Below are 27,889 nucleotides of genomic sequence, written 5' to 3'. Positions count from 1 at the left end.
ATTCTGGCAGCTGAAACTCAGCGAGGAGAAACTTTTTGTTGCAAACCAAAGGTTGCTCACGCAGCCCTGCCTGCTGCCTGACCCAGTGCGGTGACCCCATGTCTCGCTCCGCAGAGGCTCTGTCCTGAGTCTCCCAAGTAGTCGATTTACAGTCTCTCCTTAAGTGCATGTGGGAAGCAAGGGGAAAACTGAGCTGTAGTTAATCTCATGTTTCTAAGCAACCAGGTAATTCTCTGCAGCCGATCCCTAAAGGGAAATTCCTGTTTTCCTGCACCTCTACTCAGCTGTGGCAGAGGACACCTCCCTCTACCTTCTCCAGCACCCGGGACACAGGGACCTGGGGCAGCTGGAGTCCAAGGACGGTTACAGCTTTCCAGCATTTCTCCAAATGTCGTGAGGGAGGGTGAGGAAGCACAAAATGGGAGCTTTGTTAATGGTCTGTAACAGGTAAGGGGATGTTCGACAGAGGGAATGAGAAAAGTTTAAAGGTTTTACCCAGAGCTAAACTGAAAATCACAGTCATAAGTGGGGACTTCCTTTTCTCCAAAAAGCATCAAAATGTCTGAATAATGTATTGCAAATCCTGTTTACAGTGAAACCTCTGTTTGCTGTGAAGTTTTGGTGATAAAAATGACTGAATTCTGGTTTGAGTCTGAGCCCCTTGGAGTGACTATAAGCCTTTTATTAATAAAAGATTTGTGAACCTGAGACTGTAGAAATAGAGGAAATAGAGATGAAATGAGAACTCTGAGCTTCTCCACTGTGTGAAGAATGTGGATGCCTGGTTGGGGCTCCAGAATAATAGTTATTAGACCTTCTTTTTAAGGAAGCCACATGAACCGTACACATGCAGTTATACTGCAGGGACTTAAATCTGCTCAGCTCCACTAGTGAAGGTGACATGTGGTGAGCCCAGAGGTGTGCTGGAATGGTGCGGAAAACGGGGCAATTAAGCCGAGTCGCAGCTCCAACCCCAGCGGGGAACCTCAGCGCCTGCTCAGTGGAGCGGGGCTGCAGAACTTGAGAAGTGCTCCTCTGGATCCAGGGATGTTTCTCTCTCGCTGAAGGCTGCCTATTCAATCAAATGTAAATGCTGGTTAGACCAGGGGACAAAAAACAAGGAATGCGATAGTAGTCAACAGGAGGGAATATAGTTAAGGGAAGTGGGCGTGCCTTGGCCAGATGCATCACTGTCTTGGGGTTTGGGGTTTTTGACTTGCCTGGTGTTTGATAATCTGAAGCTCAACTGAGAACCTGTCCCTGTTATCCTTTGTCTTTTACACTGACAAATACATGCTATTGACCACTGTTGCAGGTGAGATTCTGGGTCAGATGGACATTTAGGTCTGATCCAGCCTTATCACTGTCCAGCAAAATCCATACTAAGCCACTCTGCATGAGGATTTTACAGCTTGGGAGCACATTTCTTTAAAATAAGTCTACAAGCCTGATGCATTTAAGCCTGTAACAGGCATGCGCTTTTACAAGGGTAGAGTATTGGAGTAGGTAAACTTCTGACGATATTGTTTCAAAGTGCATAGTTTTCTGAGTTGTAACTTGTGGGAAGGGTACTTGTGAGATGGACTTGCCTTTGTCTGGAGTGCTGAGCAGGCATGGTGCCACATGTCCTGTACCTCATCACTGACCCCAGGAGAGCCACAGCGCCACGCTTCTGTGATAGCCAAGTAGCTTCCCGCACATCGCCCCGGCACTTCGCTGGTTTGCCTCCTTGTAATACAACTGGAGGTTCACCTGGATACAACCAACCGAATGGCTGCCCTGCCCATCGTGCAGCATGTGCATGGGCTTGCCTCGCACAGCGATGCACGGAGAACACAACCATGGCTGCCCGGAACGGGATGGGTTTTGTTTCAAGGAAGGAAACGTCAGGGCAGATTACGTGAAATGGCCAGGAAGTCTTCCAGCAAACTCATTTTAATCTTGTGTCTGGATATGTTATCTCTTTTCATATATCCGTAGAAGAGCATGTATCGCAGGGCAGTGTGTTTCACAGGCTTCTGCTCCAAGTTCAGTCGTGCAGCTAACATGAGGACAGCAGGTCCTGTGCTGTGATGTGAGGCTGTGGGTGGACACCAAGGAGTAGCGTCTGGCTGGTATTTGGCAGCATGTGCAGAGTAGTAGGAAGCACAATGAGTTTCTTCCTCTCTTGTACCTTTGTTGAGGATCTGACCATGGGCAAAGGGAAAGATTAATGGGAGGAAGTGCCTGAGAAGACAGAGAGATTAAAGCTGTTGTAATTTTGGTTTGGGAACATGGCAGAAATATTCTAGCTGATACCACCAGAGCTGCATTTTAGGTAGCTGTTTTCTGTCAGGCATGTCTCCTCTCAGCACCAACATGGGCTTTCATCTGTCCTTAAATTAGTGTTAATTACAAGTTATTAATTTTTTTTAAACAGCAAAATGCAGCTGAAAGCAATTACCCCTAATTGCTAATTTGTGTACGTACACCCAAAGTGGTAATCTCTTCATCTGAACACCCAGTTCTCACTGGAGTCAGTCAGTGTGTTTTTGCTACCATTTTTTACTTCAATTTTGGATCGTGTGATAATTATTCTTTTTAGTGGCTTCTCTGCAGCTATAAAATCTCTTTCTACAAGGGCTGTGATCTTTTTGAAAGCGTGATTTTGTTAACTGTTAACAAGGCCTCAGTAAAGAAAAGATGTTCTTTGGTCTTGTTAGTAAAGCTTAAATGGCAGCCATTGACACTGGGAATTACTCAACTTAATTCTTGCAAGTTGTGCCTAAAATGCACCTGAATTTCTGTTGGATTTCGATTTCATCTGTGAACAACAACATCCTTTTTCTGTACGCTAAAGGCCATACAGACTGCTGTTCTTGTGCTGATAAATTCATGATACAGTTCAGTGCTGACCTCTGCAATGTTAGGTCGCAGGTTGTTTTGGACTTGAAAAATTTACTTCAGAGATATCATGGCTTCTCTTTCCATCTGTGTATTTTCATCCTTGCCAGTGTAGGAAAGATTTGAAGCTGCCAAATTCTGCCAGTGGGAAATGACCTTTCTGAGACTGCAGACACAATCTGGTGGAACAGATTGTTAACCAGGTTGAAAACTGACGGGACCACCTTTGGCTGGATTCCAGGAGATCAAAGGGCTGACATCCAGCTGGCTTCAGGTAGTGAGCAGAGTAGTCAGGGCTCAATGCTGGTGTCCATGTTTCTCAACACTGTTGTCAGGAGGCTGGTGAAGACACAGAGTGTGCCTTCCCCAGATGTGTTGATGGCACGGATTTAGGGGGAGGAACAGATATGGCAAATGGTAGAACCTAAATCCAGAGGGATAAACCTGGGGACTAGGCCAACATGAAGCTGGTGGAGTTCAGTAAGAAAAAGCAAAACCGTCTGCGCCTTGGCCAGATCAACCCCTTGCATTGGTAGAGGCTGGGAAGTGACTGTATGACTTGCAGCCTAGCTGATATGGATGTGGGTATTACCGTGGATGCCAAAAGATGCCAGTAGATAGTAAAGTTGCAAACAACCCAGCAGTGCGCCCTGATTGAGAATAAGGCAAACCCTCTACTAGGCTACATTGAGAAGGTCACTGCCAGCAGATTGTGGGAGGTTACAACTTGGTTACTGGGGAGGCCACAGCTGGAGTGCTGTTTTCAGTTTTGCTCCCCACCCCAGGTCAAGAGGCATGTGGAGAGGGTCTAGTGGAGGACTACAAAGATAGTAAGATGACTAGAGCACATCCTAGGAAAATATATCGTGGGATAGGGGCTTCCAGAGGTTCCTTCCATCCAGCATGCCTATGACTGCAAGAGGAATGACCCAATGTGCATTTGCATGGTCTGTGTTTTCACGCTGTTCTTGAACTCTGCCTGTTTGCAGATCCAAATGAGACCTGAAAAAAATACTAGTATACTAAGGCAGGAAAAATGTTAATGGATAATTACCAATTGTTAAAACAATGACTTCTCTTTGTCTAAAATAAGCCCAGCTTTTAAAAATAACTGATGGGGGAAATACAAATAATTTTTATGCCACCTAATCTTAGTGATGTTACAGAACTGTTTAGAAGAAATGCAATGTTGCAGGTGCTCAGGAATTTCTTTCCAGAGGCCCAGATGTGCACCTGATCCCAGTGCCTGCTCAGCACACTGCCCCTCGGGCTGCCGTTCCCACAGCCAGCAAAATTCACCTGCGGTGTGATTGCTCCTTGGAGAATATTGTTTGTGACTGACACTAACGCTTCATCCTACAGTAGCGAGGACTCACTGTAAGTGGATGTGGACAGGGGACTCTTCCATGATCTGTCTTCAGGTGTTTTAGTTCAGTTTAGTAAGCTGAGTATTCAAAGATATGTTGTCTTCAAAAGCTGGTCTCTGATTTTTTTTTTTTCTCATTTTCATGTCCTTGCCTCAAATGATAGATCCATCTCTTAGCCTGAAGTATAATCCATAGTGTTTTTCCTCCCACTAATAAGGATAAGAGGACTTCTGATTGTGCCACTGTCACTTCAAAGCTGTTAGGCTGTTTAAGGAGGAAAGCGCAGCTGCCGGCTCTACTACAGACCTTGCATGTGTCTGTGGGCAGCAGAGCCAGCCCCTGTCACCGAGCTGTAACACAGATTTCTGGAGCAGAGAAGCATTTGTTCCACCTCTTGTCCTGCCTGTGTAGGTGTGGATCATGCTGTGTGTGCCCAGCTGATCTCAGTGAGCCCTGGCAGAGCTGGCAGCACTGAGCCCCCTTGGAGGGGCTGCCATGGATGGCAGCTAGCAGCAAGCTTTGTAGGTTCAGTAAGAGCAGGGATTTTAGTAGGCTTCACATATGGAAAGTGAATTTGCAGGCATGGTCTATATTTAGGCAGCTTCTGTTTGTGCAGCATTAAGTCATTGGAACAAGATAAGTTTATTGTTTCATTTCCACTGATGTGGCATCTTGCAGCTAATGCAAGTCAAATCCCACACCCTGAGTACAGCTCTTGTTTAACCATGTGGCACGTTTCATCCTGGAGCGGCTTGTAAAATTAAGCTGAAAAAGAGGTAATCTTCATCTGGCTATAACATGCCACCATCGTGAGGAAAACAGGACAATTGTGTGAGTCCTGCACAAGGCAGAGATGTGCTTGCGAGATGAACGTGTTGCCCATCTGAGAGTCAGTGACCCAGGACCAGTGGTGTGTGCTTTGCATGTCCAAACTGTGCTGTCAACCTGCTCTGCATATGTCCGAGTGACTGATCTTTGACTCTTCTAAGCTTTTTCTTATATATGAAAGTCTTGATCTGTTACATGTTCTGCTCCTGAAGATTTAGTTCTGTGCAGAACACCTACTGCCTTTTAATTATTAACTCCTTCAGATATGAAATAACCAATATAGAGGATCCTTTTATGGTTATCTGGATTTAGAAGGTAGCAGCCCCTTGTGATTCTGATATTTAATGCATGAGCAGGGACTGAATCCTGCTCTCAGGCCTCCTGAGATGGTGCATCAGCTGCTGCCTTTGGGCAGTGTAATGCAGATGCCTGAGGGGCATTTTGTTCATTTTGTCCTGACCTGAAATGTTATAGCTGGAGTGACTGGGTATGTGTAACGCTTCTCTAACCACAGCTATCTCAGAGCAGCATCAGAAATGGGTTATGCACTGTTCTGGTTTTGTAACTTGTCTGGTAAGGAAGGGAACTACCTCTGTAGATCTGTGCCACTTTATCTTGCCTTGACACGGAAAGAACCAGCAGAGAAGGGAAGAGAAACAGATAACTGTGTATCAAGATTACAGACAGGATCAAAGACTGAATGGGGATATCAGCACCAGCAAAACGGGGGGGTAGGAATGGTAAATGCAAAGAAGGCAGGGAAGAAGGTGGTGCTTGATCCTTATGTCTTCAGCCACTTGTGCAAAACAAGTTCCTCCATTTACATCATTGGGAGTAGCATTGGGATGAGCAGCTAACAAAATGTGTAATTTAACTGTTCTAAATCAACAGTATGTATACTTTATTCTGTGGCTTATCACAGGATAGGTAGAGGTAAGGATTAGGGACAGAAGGGAGAGAGAAAATGAATGAACTCTTAAGAACTTCTCTTGTAGTGCAAGCATGCTGCTTTGGAGCAGCCCTGCAAATACAGAGAGAATGGGCAGCCACGCTGTTAACATACAATTACACTTACTTGGTTTGTATCACAGCAATATGTTACATTTTTAAATGCTTTTAAGAATCTCAAGATTTTTTTTATAGACCAGCAATCAAAAGATTAGCTCTCATCCTGAAACTTTATGAAGTGCTTCTGAAAGTTGGTGACACTAGGACATGAAGACAAATTTGTTTGCTTCTCATGTTGGTGGCATATCTCAGCAATCCTCTGCTCTAACTACTGGACTACAAATATTTCTGAAAATACAATCATTATATACAGCCATGGGATCACTGATTAGACATATCATGATTTTCCATCCTCTGTGAGGACTCATGCTCTGTTTATGAAGTGTCTCCAGTCTGGACAGCAGCAAAAATCTGTATGATGTATGTGTGACTCAGGAGACTAAATAAAATGGCTCAAGGGCTATTAAGACATACTTTTACATACAGTTTAAATAGAAATAAGCCAGGGCTGCTGCCAAGACAGGCAGAGCTATAACACACCCTTTTCCCCCTTGGCTCATACAGGCACAAGTATTTGTGTGACTGTGCAGTGAATTGGATCGAGTGACCAAGTTAAAATAAACCCTTTTGCCCACCACATTAATTTTAGCTGGCATCAAATCCCGCATCTGGTTTCCCATAGAGTCACAGAAGGATTTAGACCGCTTTTCCCTATCTCTCACTTTGTGCGGGTCATTTAAGTTTGTGAACTGCTGGAGAACATTAAGCAAATCTCTGCGCAAGGGCTATCTGCATGCCCTTGTCAGGTATGCAAACTATGAATCCGTGATAAAGGTGGAGAGAAACAGATGTGGCACTACACATCGACTTCAGGCATGTAGTACTAAAGAACGAAAAAGAAAGCAAATCGTCATTCTGTTGGGTCTTTTCCTACTGATGAGATGCCTGATTGGTATTGCAGACTTGCAGTTCTGAAATGAGATACATATTATGTGGCTGATGAAGCCTGTGGTAGGCAGTTATTTCTCCGCTTCTGCTTTTGATTGCTTCCCAGGATGAAGATTTGAATCCATCTACATTAACATTTCTAAGTTAGAGAGATAGTTTAATGTTTTAGTTGCAACCACTGTTTCCAAGACCAGGTAATAATGAATGACATGTGACTGAGTCATAGACCTATTCAAATATGATATTTCTATTAAAAGTAGTAGATAAAACATCTTTGCTTTTGAAGACTGTTTCTCACTGCCTTCCATGAGAGTACCCCGTCCCTTGTGAATAAGCTCTGATCCAGGCTCTTCCTAGCCAGTATATTTACAGTTACAAGGGCTTTAGTTTACTTCCAGACCTTCACTGGCAAGGAATTGAGGGCAAAGTGGGACAGGCAGAATCTGCTCTTCTTGCTCTGTGTTCAAATATCCTTACTGAGTATCAAAGGAGGTTTGAGGCTGTCCTGAGATGGATCTCAACTGGCTGTGCTAAAATACAAGGTGAACCAGGACATGACATTAAATTTTTCCCTTCTGTTTGATGCCAGGACATGGTGCACAGGCTAATGCGTGACAGCCTAACTCACACAGGAAGTGCTTCTTAATGCACCCCTCAGTAAAACCAGAGGTTATTTTAGCGCTACCGAGCCCATAGCTGTTAATATTGAATATATGTTGTTACTGTACAATAACGTAACACAGAGGTGATGGATCACACGTGGGCTCAGTTACTTCTCTGCTGAAGTCACCAAAACATGCCATGAGGAGTGTGGCAGCTCTATGCTTACGTGCCAGCTGCAGGAGACCAGGTAATAACTGATGTGGTCTAAAACTTGGTGGTACAAAGTTAACTTGTAAACTTGTTTTAAGTAATAAAGCTTCTAGGTTAAATTTACATAAGTTCAGCATTTTGTATGATGTGGGCTTAAAAAAAAATATCTGGTTCTACAAGCTTGAGGATAGATTTACTGTACTATTGAACTACAATGTTGTTCTTTGCTGCTTATGCTATTAAGTTACTATGTTTATCTCTGAAGATAATGAAAATGAACTCAAAATTGACTTTGCTTTGCAAAGCTTTTAGGAGGCAAAGCCTTGGCTAAGGAAACAAGCCTCAACCCAGCGTTTTTGAATGATTTTCTGGAAAAATTATAAAACCTACATTTGGGACCCAAATTACTGTGAAAAATAGAAATTGAATGCATTTGGGGAAAAATCAGACTGTCTCTAATAGCTTTTCTTGTCACGTGTCTTGGAACATCAATAAATATTTTTTAAAATGACATTTTTTTAAGGGTAGAGGTACGTTTTTCCAAAAGCATTAAGCAAATACTTCAGCTGTTGCAGAATGCAGCATAAAAACTAAGCTGGCAGAGGAATAAAAAATGATGGAAGTTATCCTATTAAAAAAACATGTCCAGAAGACACTGGCGGCTTACTAAAGAAATACCCATTGAGTCATTTCAACAGTTTGTTAAACAACAGGTCTATTGTTTAGGCTTCTAACATGTAGGTGACCTGAAATCTCCAAATAATGCTTCAGGCTCCAGAGGTGCACCAGGATATCTGTCCTTTCCCATGGAGTCTCCCTGTGGCACCTTCTTATCTCATTCTTTTCCTGCTTCTGTGCCAGGAGAGGAGTCTAAGGTGTCTTTCTGCCAGTATGGCTGCAGGGCTTATATCCTACTCACTGTTTAAAGATATTTTGCAACTAGCAGGATTAGATTTTGGATTTTGTAATAAAAAAGCTTCTTCTGAAAGGTGAGGAGAACAAACTAACAAAGATATTTAAATTTCTTATGATTCAGTAAAACTCAGTAGACTTTGCATTAAAAAACCAAACCCAATCTGCAACGCAGCATGACTTTAACCAAAACTTGCAGCTTCAGTAAACTGCATTTGGATTGGATAGTCCTCCTTTGGAGGTACAAAAGTATCTGAGATGCTGACACCAATACAAAGATGATCTGGAGACTGATAAATACTTAATAATGTGCATAAATCTTTCCTTTTCTCTCATCCTTCCTTTCACTCAGAATCCTTTTGGCCTGGAAAGTGTTATTTTCCATCACTTTGCAATTGTGTGGCTCTGTTTGATGCATCACACTTTAACACTTTCCACAAACTCTGAGCTACTGATTAATCTTAATAAGGAGTTGTACTCAAATTATACAACAGGAGTCAGTGCTCCTTTTGGAAATCTTAATAAATAGCATTTAGTCAGCTGAAGAATAATGTACTTACTGATGAGAGTGATGCTGTTAAAAGGAAGTGGCAGACATAGCTGTTTTGTAATTGTAGAAAAAATTTAAACTGAAAGCAGTTTAAAACATAACGATGTATCTGTGGATGCTTCTGTAGATGAACCTTTCATGTTCCTGAATTATTTACAATGCTGGTCTGATGTGCTTGCTTTTCTCTCTGCTTTTCATACGTATGGAGAAAAAATGAAATATAAAATGCTTGTGATTTGCATCTACAGTTTTTCCTTGCCTTTGAATAAAAAGAGATGATTTTTTGTCACAATGGTGTAAAGGGATGTTCCTGCTGGGGGTCAAATTATCAAACCTGGAGAAACAGCCAGAGAAGTAGTATGTCTATGAGGAACCACAAGAACTGCTAAAAAGCAAGATGGAGCCATTTGCGTTCAACTTCAGGGAAGAATCACAGGTTATGGAGGGGAGGAGTTTGGAAAGCACCAGCAAGAGTCTGTGTGCATTCAGTGAGATACAAGTAGTATCCTTGCAATGCTTCTACAGGCGGTCTTGGGATTAGCCCAGGTCTTTCTGAAACCAGCCTTTTCTGATCTTTTCTGAAATGTTGTCTTTTCTGGTACTTGGTATGTGTAATAGAGTTGAAGTTGTCAATTTAGCAAATAAGGAACAGAAAGAGAAAGCAAAGTAACTATAAGTAGAAAGACTATACATCTGTCAGAAAATATTTGGAAAAAGGAGCTTCTTGGTAAAAAATGCTTGTGTGCACATGGAAGCAAGAGCCTGAGTGCAGAGAGGATCATAGGAAAAAAAAAAAAAAAGAATTGAAAAGCATTACTTTTATTGTCTAGTGATAGATTGGTGGAGCAGATGACAAGCTGGTAAATCTGCAGTATTTCTTTCTGCTGTTTGAAGTATACGTTGTGTCAATTTTTAATGGGATAGAATGTACTTTTTGGGGAGAGAGAAATATGCAGACTGTTTTTTTGTGACTTCATTCAAGAAGCAGAAGAGGGATGGATGGTGGGATAATCTGTGGAACATGTGACTTTATATCCCAGGAAAAATTGAAATTCGACCCTAGAGAAATGCCTGTAAATAGCAAAGGCAGCTGAACTCTTCAGGGAAAGGATAAAATAATACCAGCCACTAGTGTGGAAAAAGCTTCCAGGCTGCAATTAAAGGAGCTCAAAGAGATTAACAAAGACAGAAGAAGCAGCATCTTATCCACTGTGTGTATTTTAGACAGTAGCACGCAAAGTATGAAGTAAAACTCCTCATTGCAGGTGGAGGTGAGAAAGGGAAGGAGGGAGGGAAGGCAGCACCACATGTGTCCCAGGCTGGCAGAAATCCCTGCAGGGCAGCAGGGGGTGTCTGTAGGGTCTGGGGAACTCGGCCCTGGGCAGACGTGATGCCCTGGCCATGGCATTGCTGCTTCTGGGCTCCACCTTGTCGCCCTGCTGTCTGCTTGGGACCTCCTGTCATGGCTTGGCCACTGTGGTTGCACAGGTGGCTTAGCAAATGGGGATCATTTCAACAGAACTGGGTTAGGAGTGATTTTTTTTTTCTGCAGTTTTGAGGAGAATTGGCAAGAGAGTACAAATCTGGGATGGTAATCTGGGACGCTGACAGTAGTGATGCGGAGCACAGGGTCATGCGTCTATGAAGGGACACTCAGAAGACATGTAGATAGGTGAATTAGGTCTCACTGGGTCTGTAAATTCATAATGAGGAAGAAACTTTTCTGTCTAAAATGAAAATGTCTAAAAAAGTAAAGGACAGAAATTACCCATTTCTGAGGACTGATATGCCTGATATTAATCACACCACCAACTCTATTCAGGGCAGAGGGTTTCACTGTTTTATACCAGGAATGAGAATACTGGTTTGCAGAGCTAGCTGAAACACCTGATATCACTTATGAACTTCTTCAGAACAGACAGCTGCAGACATTAACTTAGTTTCATGGATGTTTATGTACAATTTGAAGCAACAGCTAGGAGGGCATCTAAGGGAAAAGCAGGAGTTGGTGCTTCCAAACTGCACGTGAAAATTCAGGTGTGCCACACTGGCCACTGACTTCTCACTGATCCTTATTACAATGTGTGGAACTGTAATCTGTCTTCTCCAGAATATGTGGACTGCTAAGAGCATTCCTTGTTATGAAATAATCCACCCTGTCCCTCCATGTCTGAAGTGGATAAAAAGTCTCAAAGCCTTAAGAAACTGCTGATGAGTGTGTCCAGACTGATGCAGATCATTTGAGGTTTAAGGACTACAGCCTGAGAAGTTCTAGCCAAGAAACTTCAAGTGGTGGCAGACACACCGAAAAGGACATGTCCTTGGGAGTGCAGCGCAGGTGGATTTGTGTAAAAAGTGCTTGGATGTGCACTTTACGTGTAGGTCATGAGATGGGTAGTTGCAGCGCTTGGGGTCTGAATTGCTTCCTCAGTAAGAACAGAGTCCTTTTTGATAACTGTGGGGTTCTTCTCTTTTGCTCCAGGTGCAGTTCCTGAAAAAACACCAGTTAAGAAATACTCTTGGGTTTGCTTTTTTTTTCTTTCCCTCAGAAAAGAACAGAGGCAGCAATGTGATGCTTTAAATTGAAAGAACATTCTCAAATAGCACTACACTGGCAGAATTTATCAGTCAGATTCTTAGCTTGATATTTGACTGATAGTTTATCTGCCCAGAGTTTATTCCAAAATCCCAGGATGCTCTTATGGGCCGAAGGCAAATTGGACCATAGGTGCTGGCCCTCCTGGAGGCCGCAGGTTTCTTTAAAAACACTCAGTTGATATTGTAATGTTTCCTTTGTAAAGCAAGTAGATACAGTGGTGACCTTGTCTGTCAAGTGATTACATTGGTAGGAAAACCTTTAATAGCATCATTTTCCATATCCCTAGCTATTTAGCAAACCTACACTTTAGTACAAGAAGCTCTCCTCTTGAAGGAAGAGGACGAAGAGGGGTGTGTTCATACAGCCAGCTCAAGGCAAAGTAGGCAAAAGTGGCATTTTCTGATCTCTGAGATGCAGTTAGGGGGTAGGCTGAACTAGATCTACAAGGGGATGGAGAAATAAATCCCCAGAGAGTGTTGGCATTAGTGAAATAGTGCTTGCTATGAGGGTAAGAGAAAGTAACTGCTCTTTGCATTCTAGTTCACATCAAGCAGACTAAAAATATTCTCTGTGGTGACCTCTCTGAGAATAATTTTGTATCACTTTCCTGACTTTATTTCTGGCTTTTGGTTTCCCATAGAGATCTGGAGTCTGATGTATTAGACCTGTTTCTGGGAGTAATTGTGGCAGTTCTGTCTTGGCAAGGAAGGGCCCTGTATCTGCAATGTGCTTTCCTTGGCAAGTGCTGGGTGGTGGCAACCTTCAGGGTGTGACAGGAGACCTGTTTATTTACTTTGGTTCTTACGCTTACTGTAGGGGTTTTTCTGTGTGTGTCCAACTTCGGATGCCAATACTTCTCTCCCACCCATGGGTTTAGTGATAGCTACGCCCTGTAAGACACACACTGCAGAAATTTTTCATGGCTGTTTTTTTAACAGATGTCTGGTTTAACAAGGCCAACTGTTTTATAAATAGAGTAATACATTTTAAATTAATAAAGTAATTTGTTAAAGCAGTTGGCTTTAACAAGGCATGTTACTTTTTACCAGTAAAAGTGAGTGAAAAGCTTTTGGGACAGGTAGCCAAAAGGATTGTCTTATCCAGGTCCTTTCCCCTCTCTACCTTTTTTAAAAAAATGTTTCTGTCCATCTAAAGGTGGAGCCATCCTAGATCACTCAAAGACTGTAAATTGATGTGAATTGGTAACAGTCATCTACTTATCTGCAGTGGTGGAAGACCTACTGTAGATTGGACGGTGGGCAATAGTAAAAAAGAAAGCCAAACCCAAACTCCTTGCCTCCCCACGAGCACATGGATTGCTATACAAGCATCAAAGTACAAAGGTTTCTTACTTCTTCTCTGCTTCCCAGGACCTTTTATCCAAAGTGATCTTTGCTTCAGCCTAGGCGTATGACAGAGTGCCTTCAGCCCAGCTTCTTTCTGGCTTGTCCCACAGCTGACTCGTTCACTGTAATACATGATAGGAGAATGTACTGGAGGCCATGTAGACACACCAGAGGTCTGTCTAGCCAAATATCAGACAGTGGCCAAAAGGGGGTACCTAGTATAAGAATAGGGCAAGCAGTTTTCACAGTTTCCTCATCTAGTCTGTAATCATTTGCAAACCAGGGATTTCCAGAGCCAGAAAGGAGTTCATTGTAGTTAATAAACATGAGTGGATTTCCCTTCTGTGAATGTGCCTCCCCTTAGGCCCTCACTAAACATGTTGAATGGCTGTGAGGACTTCCACAACACATCTATGTTGTGTGTGAAGAGGCGATTCCCTTAATTTTGTTTATAAACCTGCATCCTGATATTTTCATTTGATGTTCCCTAGTTCTTTTGCTTGGAGACACAACAACAAATTAGTCTCTCTCAGTGCCACTCATGACAGACCTCACACAAAGAGAAAAAAATACCGTCTTAAATCTGAAGTCTTCCTTTCTTCAGATCAAACTATCTTTCTCTTGCCAGCTCTCTTGTATCAAAAGAAAAAATAATTGTTTGTCACCAAAAAATCCCATCTGCCAGGTAGGTATTCACAAGAGATTAGCATGATGCCTTCCAGCACCTCTGTTCTGGTAAGGCATAAATAAGACGGGGCAAAGGCTGGTATCACCCACCCACCTTCTTTCAGAGCTGGCTCTTCCTAGGCGGAGACACAAAACAGCAAACACTTTGCCAAACCCACTGCAACTTGGAGATCTTGTTAGGAAACATGCCAGGACCAGCGCTGCCTCCTAGTTGTAGGTGGATATTGGCAAGAAGTTCAACACAGGGTAACCAGAAGGGATGCTGGAAATATGCAGCTCCATCTTCTTGCACTCTAACAGTGAAGTATTCACCAGTAGTTATGCTTTATTGTTGAAGAAACTAAGGCTAATGCTTGGGCAAGGAGAGAAGCCATCTCCTGGAACCAAACACCATTGGTGACTTCACAGATTTCCTCCACTGGCTCCTGGGAACTCCTCAGAAATGTGTATTTCATCATAGATTAGCTGGGGCAGCTCTGGATCCTTCTTTTATAAGTGATTGGTGCTCCAGTGTGCTAGGCATGGTACGAAGTCAGGGAACAGTCCCTTTCTTGGAGTGCCTGCTCAAGTGCCTGCTGTCTCAGATTTGAAGAGTGTTTAGCAGCAGTGCATCTCTATTTTTATGCTAGAGATTAAAAATTCATTAGCGCTTCTCCTAATGCATGAGGACTTGCATCCACAGACTTTTGGAAATAACTTGGACCGGAGGTTACTGTTGTTGCTCTCTCAGTTAATAAAAGTAGATGGATTCTGAAAAATTATGAGATCCGACTACAGCAGGCAAGTTTCAGGGATACTAACTCAGCACTGATTAGCCCGTCTCTGTACTTGAGGAACAAACTGTTAGTACAAGACATGAGTGCAGCAGCTGTATTTAGAAACATGTTTCCAGGGAAACATTAGTTTCTCCTGAAGACAACCCTGAGACATGAAATTTTATGTGACTCTTGGGACAAATGTATAAGTTTGAAGACTTCTTCCCCCCCCCCCCCCCCCCCCCCCCCCCGTACTTTTTATAGCAAGTACATTCTGCTCCAGATTTATCTGTTTCAGACCTGCATGGTAAAACCTATTTTAACCATGGAGTCCAGTATCTCAGTGGATTTCATGAAGAAAAGGGCCCACACAAGCTGCTCTTTAGAGATCTGTCACTTGCGTAGCAATTGAATTCAAATCAGCACTTTCTAAGCATATCCTTACATACCATGCAAGGTGTGACCTCAAGAGCAAGGCTCAAGATGTAATTTGGCTTCTTGTGTGACATTAGACAAGTCAATTAACTGTGATTTTTTTCAGCATAGTGATAAGTTCTCACTATTGCCCCTGAATTGTGAAGATCAATTTATTAAGCTTCTACAAATCCAGAGAAAAAGGGCCACTTTATATGGGCTGAAAGTTTTTCCTTTAACTAGCTCTTCCTTCTGAAACCAGGTAGTTTAATCTCTTAATCCTTTGGCAGCTTCCTTTCCAGGCAACTTCTCTAGTAGACTGTTCACTCTCACAAAGTTTTTACCTAGGAGGTTTCTGTTGAAACCACAAATACTGTGAACCTGTATAAATATTTTTTGTCATTTTTTTGTAAATTGTAATTTACTTATTCAGAAATTCAAAGTTTTTTCTTGCTTCCATGTTGTCTGTGACAAAAATATGTCCTTTTGTGTATAATTGTACTTCTATACTAGATTGTATAATTAATTTATTATTTTTTTTAATGGAGAGAGTGGTCTGGAAATACATAAGTGGAAGGTATTATACAATCAAGCTTTAAAATCCTATGTTCAGCAGATACAGAAGTAAATCACTCTGTTATTCTTTCTCTAACAGAGACGTATGAGCCAGTGCTGGCATTTGTAAAAGTCAGCATTTATCTCTTTTTTCAGTTTTCTGGCCAAGGTAGGAGAGGGCAGATAAAGTTTGTCTTGTGCGTTTGAAAGACCCATGGTCCTTGCTCCTCATCTGTTAATGTCAAAGAGTCTTTGTTTGCTTACAAATGTGAGGTTTAATATGAACATGTAAACCAGCTATAAAACGAAACCTTTTCAGTGTTGAAAGAACAGAGTAACTATTGTTTATGTTGTAATAAAATGGACTACAGATTAAATCTGTTTGTTTTTGAAGACAAATAAAGTCTAAATCCTGATGCCTATCTTTAGCTGTGGGTACTTGTGTCAAGGAAGAGTCAGGATGTGAGATGAGTGGGGGATGAAGGCTCTCCAGACCTCAGGAGAGGTGTGCAGCATGTTGTGGTGTCATAGCATCAAATCCTGAGTAAATTATGTTCTTAGAGATTACTGACAAGCTTTTTGTACTTAATTGCCACCCACATGTTTCATCTGGCATAGAATTGTAATTGCAATAATAATTGCAGTCTTTGGTCCATACTTGCTTTCTTCGCTTTTATCACCTGCTGATCTCCAGCAAAGCAGGAGAAGCCCTCTTCTGACGACCTGTCTCCAGTCAGATAGTTCCCACCTCCTCTGCACACACCACAGAATGTGAAAATAAAGAGTGTGCATGGTATTGGTATTGCTAGTGCTGACCGTTTGAAAACAAACAAAAAGTGAAATAACTGGTCTGGCAGCCAGACACAGCTGTCGTCAATCGTGTGAGCTGACTGGCAGTAAAGCAACATGGAGTGAAGTTATTTTTCAATCAAGTTAGGCTTTACCATACTAATCCACTGAAACTGCGAAGGCTGTTTTCAGTAAACTCGTCACTTTATTAAATGGGAGCTAAAGCCAAAGGAAATCTACTTAAGAAAGAAAAGTTAAACAATATAATTCTGCAGCTGTGGAAATAAAGTGAAATAGAGACAATATATTTTCAAAGCTATTCTTACAACTAAATTGCAGTCATAATTATTATCGAAGAAATAATCTAAAAGATAATAATTAAAAGTTTCATTTTTTTCTTCCACAGAAAGTTACACCAAACAAAATTCCCATCCTAATTTTTCTGGAGACTTACTTATGAAGATAGTGTTGGTGAGCAAGGGAAGAATGGTTAGCTGAATGAAGTTCAGTTGTAACTTTTTCTCCTTGGTTACTTCCAGTATCAGGGTTAGTAGGTAAAAGGTGTTTCTGTCTTCACAATTTCACTGCATTGGGGTCAAATTTTATACAGGTGCAAACAAAACAAGAGTGGCACACTCTTGTATCAAGTCCTGTTGGCATTATTTTCTTGGCTGTGTTGTTATTGATCAACAATTGTTATATTATTAGGTAGATGCATCACAGAAATCATCTTATGAATTGCTTATTTTCTAAACACTAGGGCCTAACTATGTACTTGTCACCAAAGTATCTGACTGCCTTGCAGTCAGTGTTTGTGGATTTAATTTCAACATCCTTTCAAAACATGAATGATTCTACTGTTAAAGATGAGAAGCACAGAGATCATGGAAAATTGCCCAATATCAGAAAGATATTCCTTCAGACATTTAAGACTTCTCCTTACCATCTTCTACATAGTAGGTTTTAATAGAGGTCATAGTCTGGTATCCACGACCTTCCTAGCGGTATGTTGTAGCAGAGTCTAAATGCTGTTTAGCATCAAGAGTCCTTTTTTTTTTTTTTTTTTTTTTAATGATACCTCAGTTTCAAAGTAGCTTAAAGACTTAGTTTCCCTGTTGCCATGCAAGAGGCTGCAATCAGGTAGTTGCATTTCTGATTTTTTTTTTCTCTATGAAGATTTCATTGTGTTTCTAATCCTGAGGGGAACTGACTGTATGATCATGTTTTAGTCATGATTACTCAGTTCTCTGTCTGACTTTGCTTGTACCCTGCGTGCTGTGAGTGCTTTGATGAAGCTCATTGCCATGCACAAGCCTGCCAGAGTGCTTGGAATACTTAATAATGTCTTTCCATGACCCCAAAATGACAGACATTGGGGATATATGAACTCAGGCTCTTGAAATCCATGAGTCAGGTCTCATATTCCTGAGATGTTTGGTTTGCCTTAGGCCATTTCATACAGCTGTAAAGAGTAGAAACTGTTCACAAGAGTTAAGCTCCTCACCTTAAATCCAAGCTCTCAGGACTAAGCAGTTGCTGAATGGTGTGAGCAAGGCAAGGCACTGATTGTTGCACAGGACCTTGACCATCTGCAAAAGCTTCTCAGCTTAAAATCCCCATGCAAAGACAGAATGGCTCTGACGTGGCTCTGATACGACTCTGAGTTACGTGGAGTTTTTTACAAGAACTGTACACAAGTCTCATACAAATAGTACTAAATCAGCTTTGAAGTCTCTAGGTCTAAACATAGGCACGACCTTAGAGAAAAGAACATCTTGACATCCTCTGTCACCCAGAATTCAGTGTCCATGCTTGTACTAGCTCAGTGGTGTTGATAAGGTGTTGCTGACATCAGAGGCTGCGTGCAATGGAGCCTTCCTGGTGCTTTTGGTGTTTTTTTACTATTTTGCTGGATTGTCCAGCTGAGTTGCCATAAGGAACTGGAGTGTATAGTCCCAAAAGCAGCAGTGTCCTCATTGTCCTCTTCCATCCATGTCTCATCCTAGAGATGAAGAAAAATGGAAGGCTGAATAGTGATTTGCCTGTTGGAGAGTATGCACATACCAGCTCTGTAAGTACCTGCAGGCCTGAGGAAGGTGGATGTATTCACCTGTTAACCATATCCAGCACATACCAGCGGTCCTCTGTGCTCAAATTGGCAGGTGTGCCTGCCAGAGTGGGAAGAAGAGACACGGCAGTAGCTGACTGATTAGAGCTCTTCTGACTCCTATGGCAGTAGGAATGCTGTCAGTCCTCATGCTCTGCGTTACTCCCATTGCACAACATTCATGATCTGATGTGGCAAATGGATTTAAAAAAAAAGTGAGGAATACACATTAATCAAAATCCTATTGTTTGAGCTTGAGCTGAGAGAAGCAAGGCAGTGCAAGAGCACTGTGATGGGGGAAGAGTGAACTAATGTGATAGTGTTTAGACATATAAGCGCTCTCAGGCCAAGGGCTGATGTACACAGTAGGCCAGCTCTGCTGCCAAAATGCTGTTTGATGCCCTCCCTTGTGCTGGCTAAAGTGTTTGCTAAGCCTGCTAGTGGCAGTGTGGATCTGTACTGGGTTAATGGGTATGTGAAACTACGCTTCCACATGGTGCAACTTTGAAGTCCCACCAAGCAGGCTGCAGTGACTGAACAGTTCTTTGTCTTCATCTCTCTAATAGTCTTGGAGAGTGGCCAAGAGCACCGGGAAGTTTGGAAAAAATAATTTTAATTGGCAATAAAAGAAAAATAAAAGTATAGAACTGATTCAAAGGGCTGTAGAAGCCAGACCCTCTGACAGAAGCTCCCTCTCTTTCCAAAGTGTCTTTATTCCTCTTGTGCTATGGACTATGGCATATATTTGAAGGTCCACCTTTCTCTGGAATGCCTGATTACCATTCTTCTGAGTGCAAGCTAACATAGCAAATAAAATGGCTTATGTCCTGTTTTGAAGTATATCTCTTAAATCCATCTCAGGAGGGATCGTTATGCATGTTGAACACAGTTCAGAGCAACAAAGTACATGTTCTTTCCATGAGCTTTTTTTTTAAACTTGCCTTTTGGCAAGATGTGATGCCATATGAGCACCACTGAGTGTATTAAAGGAAGGGCTTGTTGCTTGCACGGTAATTAGTCCCTGGAGTTTTTGGTGCTCCCATTTTCTCCTTTGTAACAGGAGATAATGATATGTCTTGTCCCCAAGGTTGTGAAAGTCTGGTAAGGAGGATCACAGAGCTCATCAGGTTGAAGGTACTGTTCAAATATAGGGTATAGCTATGTAGTAACGGGTTTTTGCTTGACAGAAGATTGTTTTGCTATGAGTAATATTCTACATGAGGAATGCATCTCTGCTATGTTTTGTTTCTGGAAATGTCCATAAATAACACAAATATTTTCTTGGCACTAAAGTCCAAATCCTTTTATGTTTGCTTCTTCTTCTGGGCAGATGTTCCTTGTGGGCTGTGAAGCGAGAAATGATGAGTTTTCCTGGTTCCTGCCATGTTCATGTTTGAATTCTAGAAAAGAATTGCAAAAAATAGAGAAGTAGAAAGGTGGTGGTTGTCCTGGAGGTTACAGGTGAACTATTTAATGACAGAGTCAGGAGGCATGACAGGGTCTGTGTTGAAGATGCATGCAGTGTCTACAGCTCATTGTGCTCTAGTCTTTTGATGGCATTGGTTTAATGCCATAAAATGGTACTATTTCAGTGTTGGATCCTCAAAACAAGAGAATCTGTACACACATTTATTTTCCTTGGGTTTTCATCCTGGCAGATTAGCTGAAACCTGGCTTCAGGCATACAGCTGAAAAAAATCAAACAGCTTCAGTCAGTCACTTGCGGGCTACATTGCCACATTCTGGGAGACTTAGGAAGAACTGGGATCCTGAGTGTCACAGCAGGCCTCAATCCAAGCCCAGTCCAAGATTTTGTCTGACACCTTCTAGTTTTGATTAATTGGTAAGCTGTGCCAATGCTATTTCTGAACAATCTTCACATGTTATAGCCTTGTTTCAAAGTCTGCCAGAGCAAAGGAAAAGACTGCTACTGAATGCAGAAAAATAATTTCTCTGCTAGCTTTTGGCAGCTGGATAGCAATACTGACAGTAATGCCCAGGACATCCAACTCATGGCTCCTTGTACTCACCAGTGTGCAGAGGGGACCAGGCTTTCTGCTGTGCTGCCCACAAAGCCTGTGTTAGGGTTAGAGAGGGGACAGAGGTCTTGTGGGGGAGGCTGCATGATTGACTTAGTTGAACACTCAGAAGTTTGCCATCCTTGATCTGTCTGGCCTGTAACTTCTTCAGCGGCAGCTACCCTTTTCTTGGAAATCAGGTGTAACTCTCTTGAAGCATACCTCCTAGAAGGTCATTTAAGACAAACGGCAACTCCTCAGAAGTATCCACTGGCCACTGCTAGGCTCTTGCATTTTATAACGCATCTTAAAAAGGACCTCTACTTCAGTTCAGCTTTTTAGCCATTTTGGTCTAACTTCATCCATTTTTAAATGGCAGTTGCCTTGTTCTGTGACAACAGACCTTACAGCATAGCTCCCATCTCTTACATTGTGGTTTTGGTTTTGTTTTCCTCTCCATTCCTCCAAGAACAGTGTCATACCCTCTACTTCAGATCACGTGTCTGGCCCACAATGGACAAAGCATCTACTTATTCCTCCAAAGCCACAGGGTTTTGTTCTAGTTAATATTAATCTCCATAAATCTCCAATCTTTTGCTCTTAAAGTAGCATGTGTTTCTGTATGTTTCTAATATTCATCTGACTGCCATGCTCCTCGCTATTTCTTCTGCTGCTTAGTGGCCATGATAAGGGACATTAAAGGGATGGATAAGTGGGAGAGAGGCAGAACACAGTGTGTTTCTGTACGTTTTTCACTAGGGAGACCCATCTGAGGCTGCTCTCCTTTTTGAGCATACCACTAGGTTTTGGAGGGCCACGCAGTGGGTTACTCTTTCTGACTTTTGATACTGTTTTTGCGGTACTGCACATTAATTAAGTTTTACTGTTGAATCTCTTCTAGTGCTGCAGTGTCCTGTTCAGAAGACTTCATAAGCATTTCTGGGTTTGGATAATGTACTGGCTTGGTAATGTCCCTGAGTTGTTTGGGGACAAAGGGGGGAACAGAAAAGAGAAATCCAGAAGTCACAGGCACCCCAACAGTTAATTCTTTGTGATTTTACGGCTTCTGCAAGGTAGTTCTTTGTCTTACCATGATTGTGGTTGCATTTCCTTATCTGATTTTGGAAAATGAAACTACTGTCTTCTAAGTACAAGTTTTCCACAGGTAAAGCCAAATTCCAAAGAAGATGATATGTCTCCTCAGCCCTTCTGTACCATCCTGTAGTTTTTGAAGGTCATGGTTACTAATTGCAAGAGTTCAAATTCTGTGTTAAAGACTGACTCCTGTAAAGAAGCTCGGGAAGCTGCCTGTTGGAAGTGGGTGTGCTGTCGGTCTCTTGCACTTGCACAAATTCAGCTACAATGTTTTCAAATGCATAGAAGTACACTTAACCACCAACCATTAATTGACAGTGGGACTCTGGGCACGCTGTAGTTTTCATCTGACTCTGAATGTCAAGAAACAACCCTGACACATAGTGTGGATTTTGTTGGGCTTCTTTGCTCATCTCAAATTATTCAGGCTTTAGCACTGTTGTCAGAACTCATGTAAATCAGAATATCTTACTGCATTTCAGCTTTTGATGTCTCAACAAAATTAATCAGCCAGAAAGAATTTTTTTCTCTCTGGAAGGAAAAACCATAAACAATAAGGAAATTTTCACAGTCTAGGCTTTCTAGGTTTGCCACAGCTACTAAGGGTAGGTGCAGAGCAGTGGAAATGAAACAGACTGGACTTTGTGACTAGCCCTTAATTGGTTGAAGTAGGATGGCTTTGGGAAGATGTTCTTTGCTTAGATGCTACAGGATGAGCACTGAGATCTTCAGTTAGGAATGCAGTATAGATACTGGTGCAGATACTGGTATAGGCAAGGGGCATTCTTCTCCATGTGGGAGGGGAACGACTGTGCTAGTGCTAGTAAAACCATGCTGATGTCAATTCGATTCAAGAGCCATTCCTCTAACTAACAAGAAGATAGGTCTCACTGGTACCTGGCTGAATGCAGTGACTATAATTTTGTTACCTTTGGAAGGGCACTTCTGATTTTATTTTTAAGCAAGTGAAGAAAATCAGACCTGATATACTCAAGTAGGTAGAAAAAGTGCAAGAAGAGGTTGAAATTGAAGTTAATTTTCATTGCCCTTTGAAGCAGAGTTCAACACTCTGGCAAGGGTTGGACATTTTGCCCACTGCAGGGCTGGGGACATAAATATCTCCAAGAAATATCACAGTCCCAAGAGGTGAACTATTTGTAGAAACCAGTACCAGTGCAGCAAACAGCACTGGAACACAGTGAACCCCAGACTAGGAGCAACTCTTGAACCAAGACATTGTAAAAGTGCATTGCTTTTAATGGCCATTGCTGGTAACAGCAAATCCTGTTTATTTTCATGTACGGAAAGAGGTATTATGCTCCTTGTACAGCAATATACAACAAGAGGTGGTGTGCACAGTCTGAACACACCTTGCTCGATCATCTCTTAAATTGCTTGTTAGATCAATTCGAAACTCATTCAGTTTAACCTAATTACTACTTTGCTGGGTCCAGTAACCTTCTCTGTAAACACTGATGTTTGTTTCATTCAAAGTGCTCAGAACAGAAATGTATTTATCTTTTTTAAAATTGTCAAATTTTGATTCATAAGAACATTTCTGGTATGTAAATGAGAAATCTTGTTAATCTGTTCCATAACATTTTTCATGTGTATAAAAAGTCATGAGAAGAAAGATGTTTGCTTTGTGATTGAAGGGTACAGGGAGGGGAATCTTCACCATCTGCCACTACCAAATTAGTTTTCAAGGGGAATAATAAATCTGGAAGCTATTTTGATCAGCTCTAATAGTAATATTTTATGTAGGATTTCTCTTCCAGAGCCCAGTAGAATTTACAAGTAAATTCATCTTTCTAATGCTTTGGTAAGAGGAACATCTGTCTCAGACATTGTGAGGATTGAAGCACTAAGAGTTTTTCAGAAATCTCATATTCATCCTGCAATGTTTGTCTGGTGTATGTAATCCTAATATACCAATTGCAGCAGTAAATATTTTGCTATAACCAGACATTGAACTCCAAAAGAAACCTGTTTAGCTGCAGCTAATGAAAATGTAATGCCTGTGATCCTGCGATGTTTGTGTTCTGCAGCACCAACCTGAGTTTTAAAGAATTCTGAACCAGTAAGACTCAGACTGCAACTTTGATGGAATGAAAAAGCCTCAAGCTTTCAACACCTGCCATAGGAATTTAATAAGGACCCTAATAAATGGGTCAGTTTCAACAAACAATTAACTTAACAACTTCATCTGGAAGGCTTAGAGGCCCTATTTCATAGGAGGTAACTTGAGAGCAGTCTCATGTTATATAGTGTAGTTAATGTTTCCTTTAGAAAACCAGAGTTTTTAAGATTTAATATTTCATGTGCTCCAAATTACATCAAATTGGCATATGGTACACAACAAAGCCTTCAATCCCTGTATAGATCAAAAAGAAAATTTGTATTAATCTTCTAAGCTGTTTGAGGGCTTCTTAAGCACAAGGAAAATAAACAATTCCCAGGAATTCAGAAGCTTATAAAATGGATTTTGTGGGCAATTTGGATAAAATTATTCCTTATACTTTATGCCATTAAAATTCACACTCAATACAGATATGGAGATTTTCTTCTAAGTACTGAATACTCACTAAGCATTGTAGCTGGACTGCACCATATAGTCCGGGGAGGAATGTGTTTTCCTACATGTTGTCTTATATTGTGAGCTATTTTTTCAGCCTCTTGCGAAAATACATCGTAGAGATTAGGTCTCTGAGCATTCATACTTCAATGTGTTTAATGTAACTCAGTTGAGATGAAGCAAAAGTAGAAAATTTAATTGTACTTTTCCCTGCCCTACTTTACACTTTTCATCTTAAACTCTCCATTTATTCTACTGTCGGTTGCTACCCTCCACCCAGTCTCCCTTTCTCACCTCCCTTTTTTTTTTGTTACACCTCACCTCTAATCATTCTTCCCATGGCAGATATGTTGCTTGCATGTGCCCTGTTTTTTATCTTTTCATCTGAACTTTGTCCCACATGTTGTGTTTGAACAGTAAAAGGTCTCCTGGACCAGGATCTGTGCTTCCTTACAGCTGTTGATATCCTGTATCTAATGCCTGACCACTTATTGTAACTAATGGCATGACCTTTATTTGCCTGTATGACATATGCAATTACTTGCTACTTTATAGGCAAAAAAGGGTAGAACAGCATTCTGGGATTCATGTGTCCCAGCTGCACTGTATATTGAAGCTTATTGAGGTAGATCTTACACCAGAATTCATCTGGCTACTCAGTGTCATTGGCCTGGGTCTATGCAAAGATACAACCACCTCATTAAAACAAAAACTTAAGAAGTTCTCTTTAGCTAATGGTATTGCTGCCTTGTCATGAACTGTAAAAACAACATGGACTTTCATGTCTTGGAAACACACTTTTCAGTGTTTGAGACATAGTAGCATAAACTTGGAACATTACAGGCTGCAAATGAGTAGTTTTAGGTAAAATCCGTTTTCTGAGATGTCGGTCTGGCTTCCTACATGAACATGAAGTTTGCAGGGAAAACAGTATTAATCAGAAATACCCAGGCTGAGTCACACTGTAAAAATACCATGAAGCCCAGTTTAAAATCAAGTTCTCATTTTAGTGTCCTGGAGCTTGGGTAGTTCAAAAGTAGATTGTTCCATGTGTGTTTGTTAGAGATTGACTGATTGCTTGGCTGTATGAACTGGGGTTTTGGTGTGAGGAAGGCAGAAGGAGAGGAATTTGCATTTCCCAAGACTTAGGCTGTCTGAACCACATGTTTCATTTTGTAGTTAGGTTGTAGTATTTAAATATCATACATTTGCCTGTATACTTTTGTTGTGTAATAAGAAGTGCTATTTCCTCCTGATCTAACCTCCAGAGCCATACGCATTATGAGCTGGTGGCTGTCGTTGATTACGGATGAAGTGGATGTGGGATGATTCTACTGGCAAGTTATTGCCTCTGAAGAAAAGGGTCAAAGCATCCTCTTTCACAGTTAGGTGGCCAACACCACCATTTCTGCTTGAAAACTTGCTTAATGTTAATAACAGGTATATCTTTTATCTATAGAGGTTATAACTTGTGGTAGACACAAGAAAGCTGGCTTTGTGTGTTATAAAACTAGCAGTTAGCAAGATGTCTTGAAGGTAAGTTGCAGGTGGGTCTAAAAGCCAGCTTGGCCTGTTGTGAAGGTTTTAATGTCATCTGATGATGATATCCTGGATGAAATGCTAATAGCTTTGGAAACAAATTTAAGTGACCTTCTGCTTTGCTTTGGGAGTAATATCCATACATGCAAATCAAGCAGTTTTCTGAAGCTGTGTAATTACACACTGACAAGTGTTCCACTCAAATCAGCTTCCACGTTTCATAGTTCCTTCATGTGCCCAGCCCCATGGTGGTGTGCCTCAGAGGGTTATTCATAACTGGTTCTACAACAACAAAATAAATAGTATTTAAAAGCAAATTAATAATTGCTATCTCCAATTTGCTGTTGAACGTAGAGGCTGTTAGGGGATTGGCTTCTTGTAGGTATTGCAACAGTGGTGACCTTTGAGGAGATTTGAAGGAGGAAGAAATGGCATTAGCAGTAAATACCTGAGGAATTTCTAGGCGGGTGGGGAAGGAAATAGTGCCACAAAGGGAAGCAGCCAAATGTTAACATTGTTCATTAACAGCTTAACCTTCAATTTGCCCAAGTGGTTTTTGAACTAGCCTAATTTTACTCTGTGACAAATTAGTTGCCTTTGCCATAAGATTTGACAAACCAGAATATATATCTTTGTGATTATTTGTAAACTGACTGGGTGCAGATACTTTGGCTGAGCCTATTTCTGCCAAATTCTGTTGTCCTTTAGGACACATCTGTGGGACAGAGAACTGTGTGGGTTATACAATAGGTTCATCATCCTATCAATACACCTTTTCCTTCTCTAGGGATTTCTTTTCCTCTAAATTATCACAGCTGATGCCTGTCTGTGCCGTACCTGTGTACTTTGATGTAAATATTGTGTCTCTGCAACATCTTAGACCCTACTGTGAATGCGTGTTGCAGTCGAGCTTATTAGAGGAGTATGGAAGACCCAGCTTCTGTGTGGTGGTCAAAATTTCTTATAAAAAGTTTTCTCTTACATCGAGGTTTGAGCTGAGCTGAACCAAAATGGCAATTCCTAACTTTTTACTACCTTCCAGCATTACATCTTTGAATCCAACCCTCACAGCAGGCATCCTTCTTTTCCAGCATAGGATTTGTGTGCAGGCCAGCCATATGGTGTGTGTAATTATTAGTTTATAATGGTGTTATTGCTCTCTAGCTACCCAGTAAACCCAGTGCAGTTTCAGTAAACTATATTCATAAGCATAGGAACTTTAAACTTGAATGATTTTCTTCACTGTTATACAATAGTAGGTGTGAAGGAGAAAAAAAGATTCCATTTAATTTATAGAAACTGTATAAAGTTTATAGAGTCTCTACAATCATCTCAGATGAAAAGGTTGTGGAAAAGAGGGGCTATACCAAAAATGGGAGGTCTACAAAGCTGGAGAATAAGGCACACGTCGGTAAATACCTGCGCTGAACTTTTCCCATTAACTACTGTTGAGCATATGGACTGAATTAGGGTTTTGTCTGCCTTAGGGATTTTGTAAACACATTTCCTCCCCTTTCCTCTTCCCCATCCAGTTATTATTGCTTTAGACTATTACAGAATCAAATAGCGTCCGTTCTGGGATCATCGTTCTTACTGGAAAGAGGCTGTTTGCTGTAGAAACATTCACTGATTAGTGTCAGAAACCTATGTATACATGCAAATGCTTTCTTGAATGTGCTTTTTTTTTTTTTTTTTTTAATGAGCTTCTTGAAGCAGGAATACCATCTTGGCTCACCCATCCTTTAAGGCATATGTGCAACTCTAATTTGCATCTATGGCAGAATTTCTGCAGCAAAATTGGGAGCCAATGTGTACTCAGTTTTATGGATGATCTGTAAATAAACACAGCTCTCTTTTGCATCCATCCTTACTCTGAAAATGAAGGTTGCTGAAGTGACTGGTGAAAAATAGCACCTGAAACCAAGAAATGAAGTCTCTGTTGAAATAAAAAGACATTAATTTTGCTTCTGTGTACCCTTCTGTGTTTCCTCTTCAATTTTGGTCGACATTGGAAGTTTTTATATCCAGCCCATTTGATAAGGTCTCCTGTCCTCCCCGAAACCTGTCACTGCCCATCCGAGTATTCCGGAGCATTTCAGAG

The 27,889-nt window shown here is 41.3% G+C and overlaps 1 protein-coding gene across 2 annotated transcripts in view; it reads left to right on the top strand.

Annotated features, from left to right (window-relative positions):
- CLMN (calmin) overlaps positions 1 to 27,889 on the top strand; it is a 77,631-nt gene that overhangs the window by 21,572 nt on the left and 28,170 nt on the right. Inside the window, exon 1 of one of the 2 annotated variants that reach the window (XM_074908600.1) lies at positions 25,569 to 25,633. The exons of the other annotated variant lie outside the window; for it this stretch is intronic. Within the exon in view, the coding sequence (XP_074764701.1) occupies position 25,633 (1 nt within the window). The 5' untranslated portion in view covers positions 25,569 to 25,632. Of the gene's footprint in view, positions 1 to 25,568; positions 25,634 to 27,889 lie in introns of those variants that run through there. 2 annotated transcript variants of the gene reach the window in all.

Source organism: Athene noctua, chromosome 6, assembly GCF_965140245.1.
Source record: "Athene noctua chromosome 6, bAthNoc1.hap1.1, whole genome shotgun sequence".
In the NCBI taxonomy this organism is placed as follows: Eukaryota; Metazoa; Chordata; class Aves; order Strigiformes; family Strigidae; genus Athene; species Athene noctua.
This window is presented reverse-complemented; position numbering and strand designations above follow the sequence as displayed.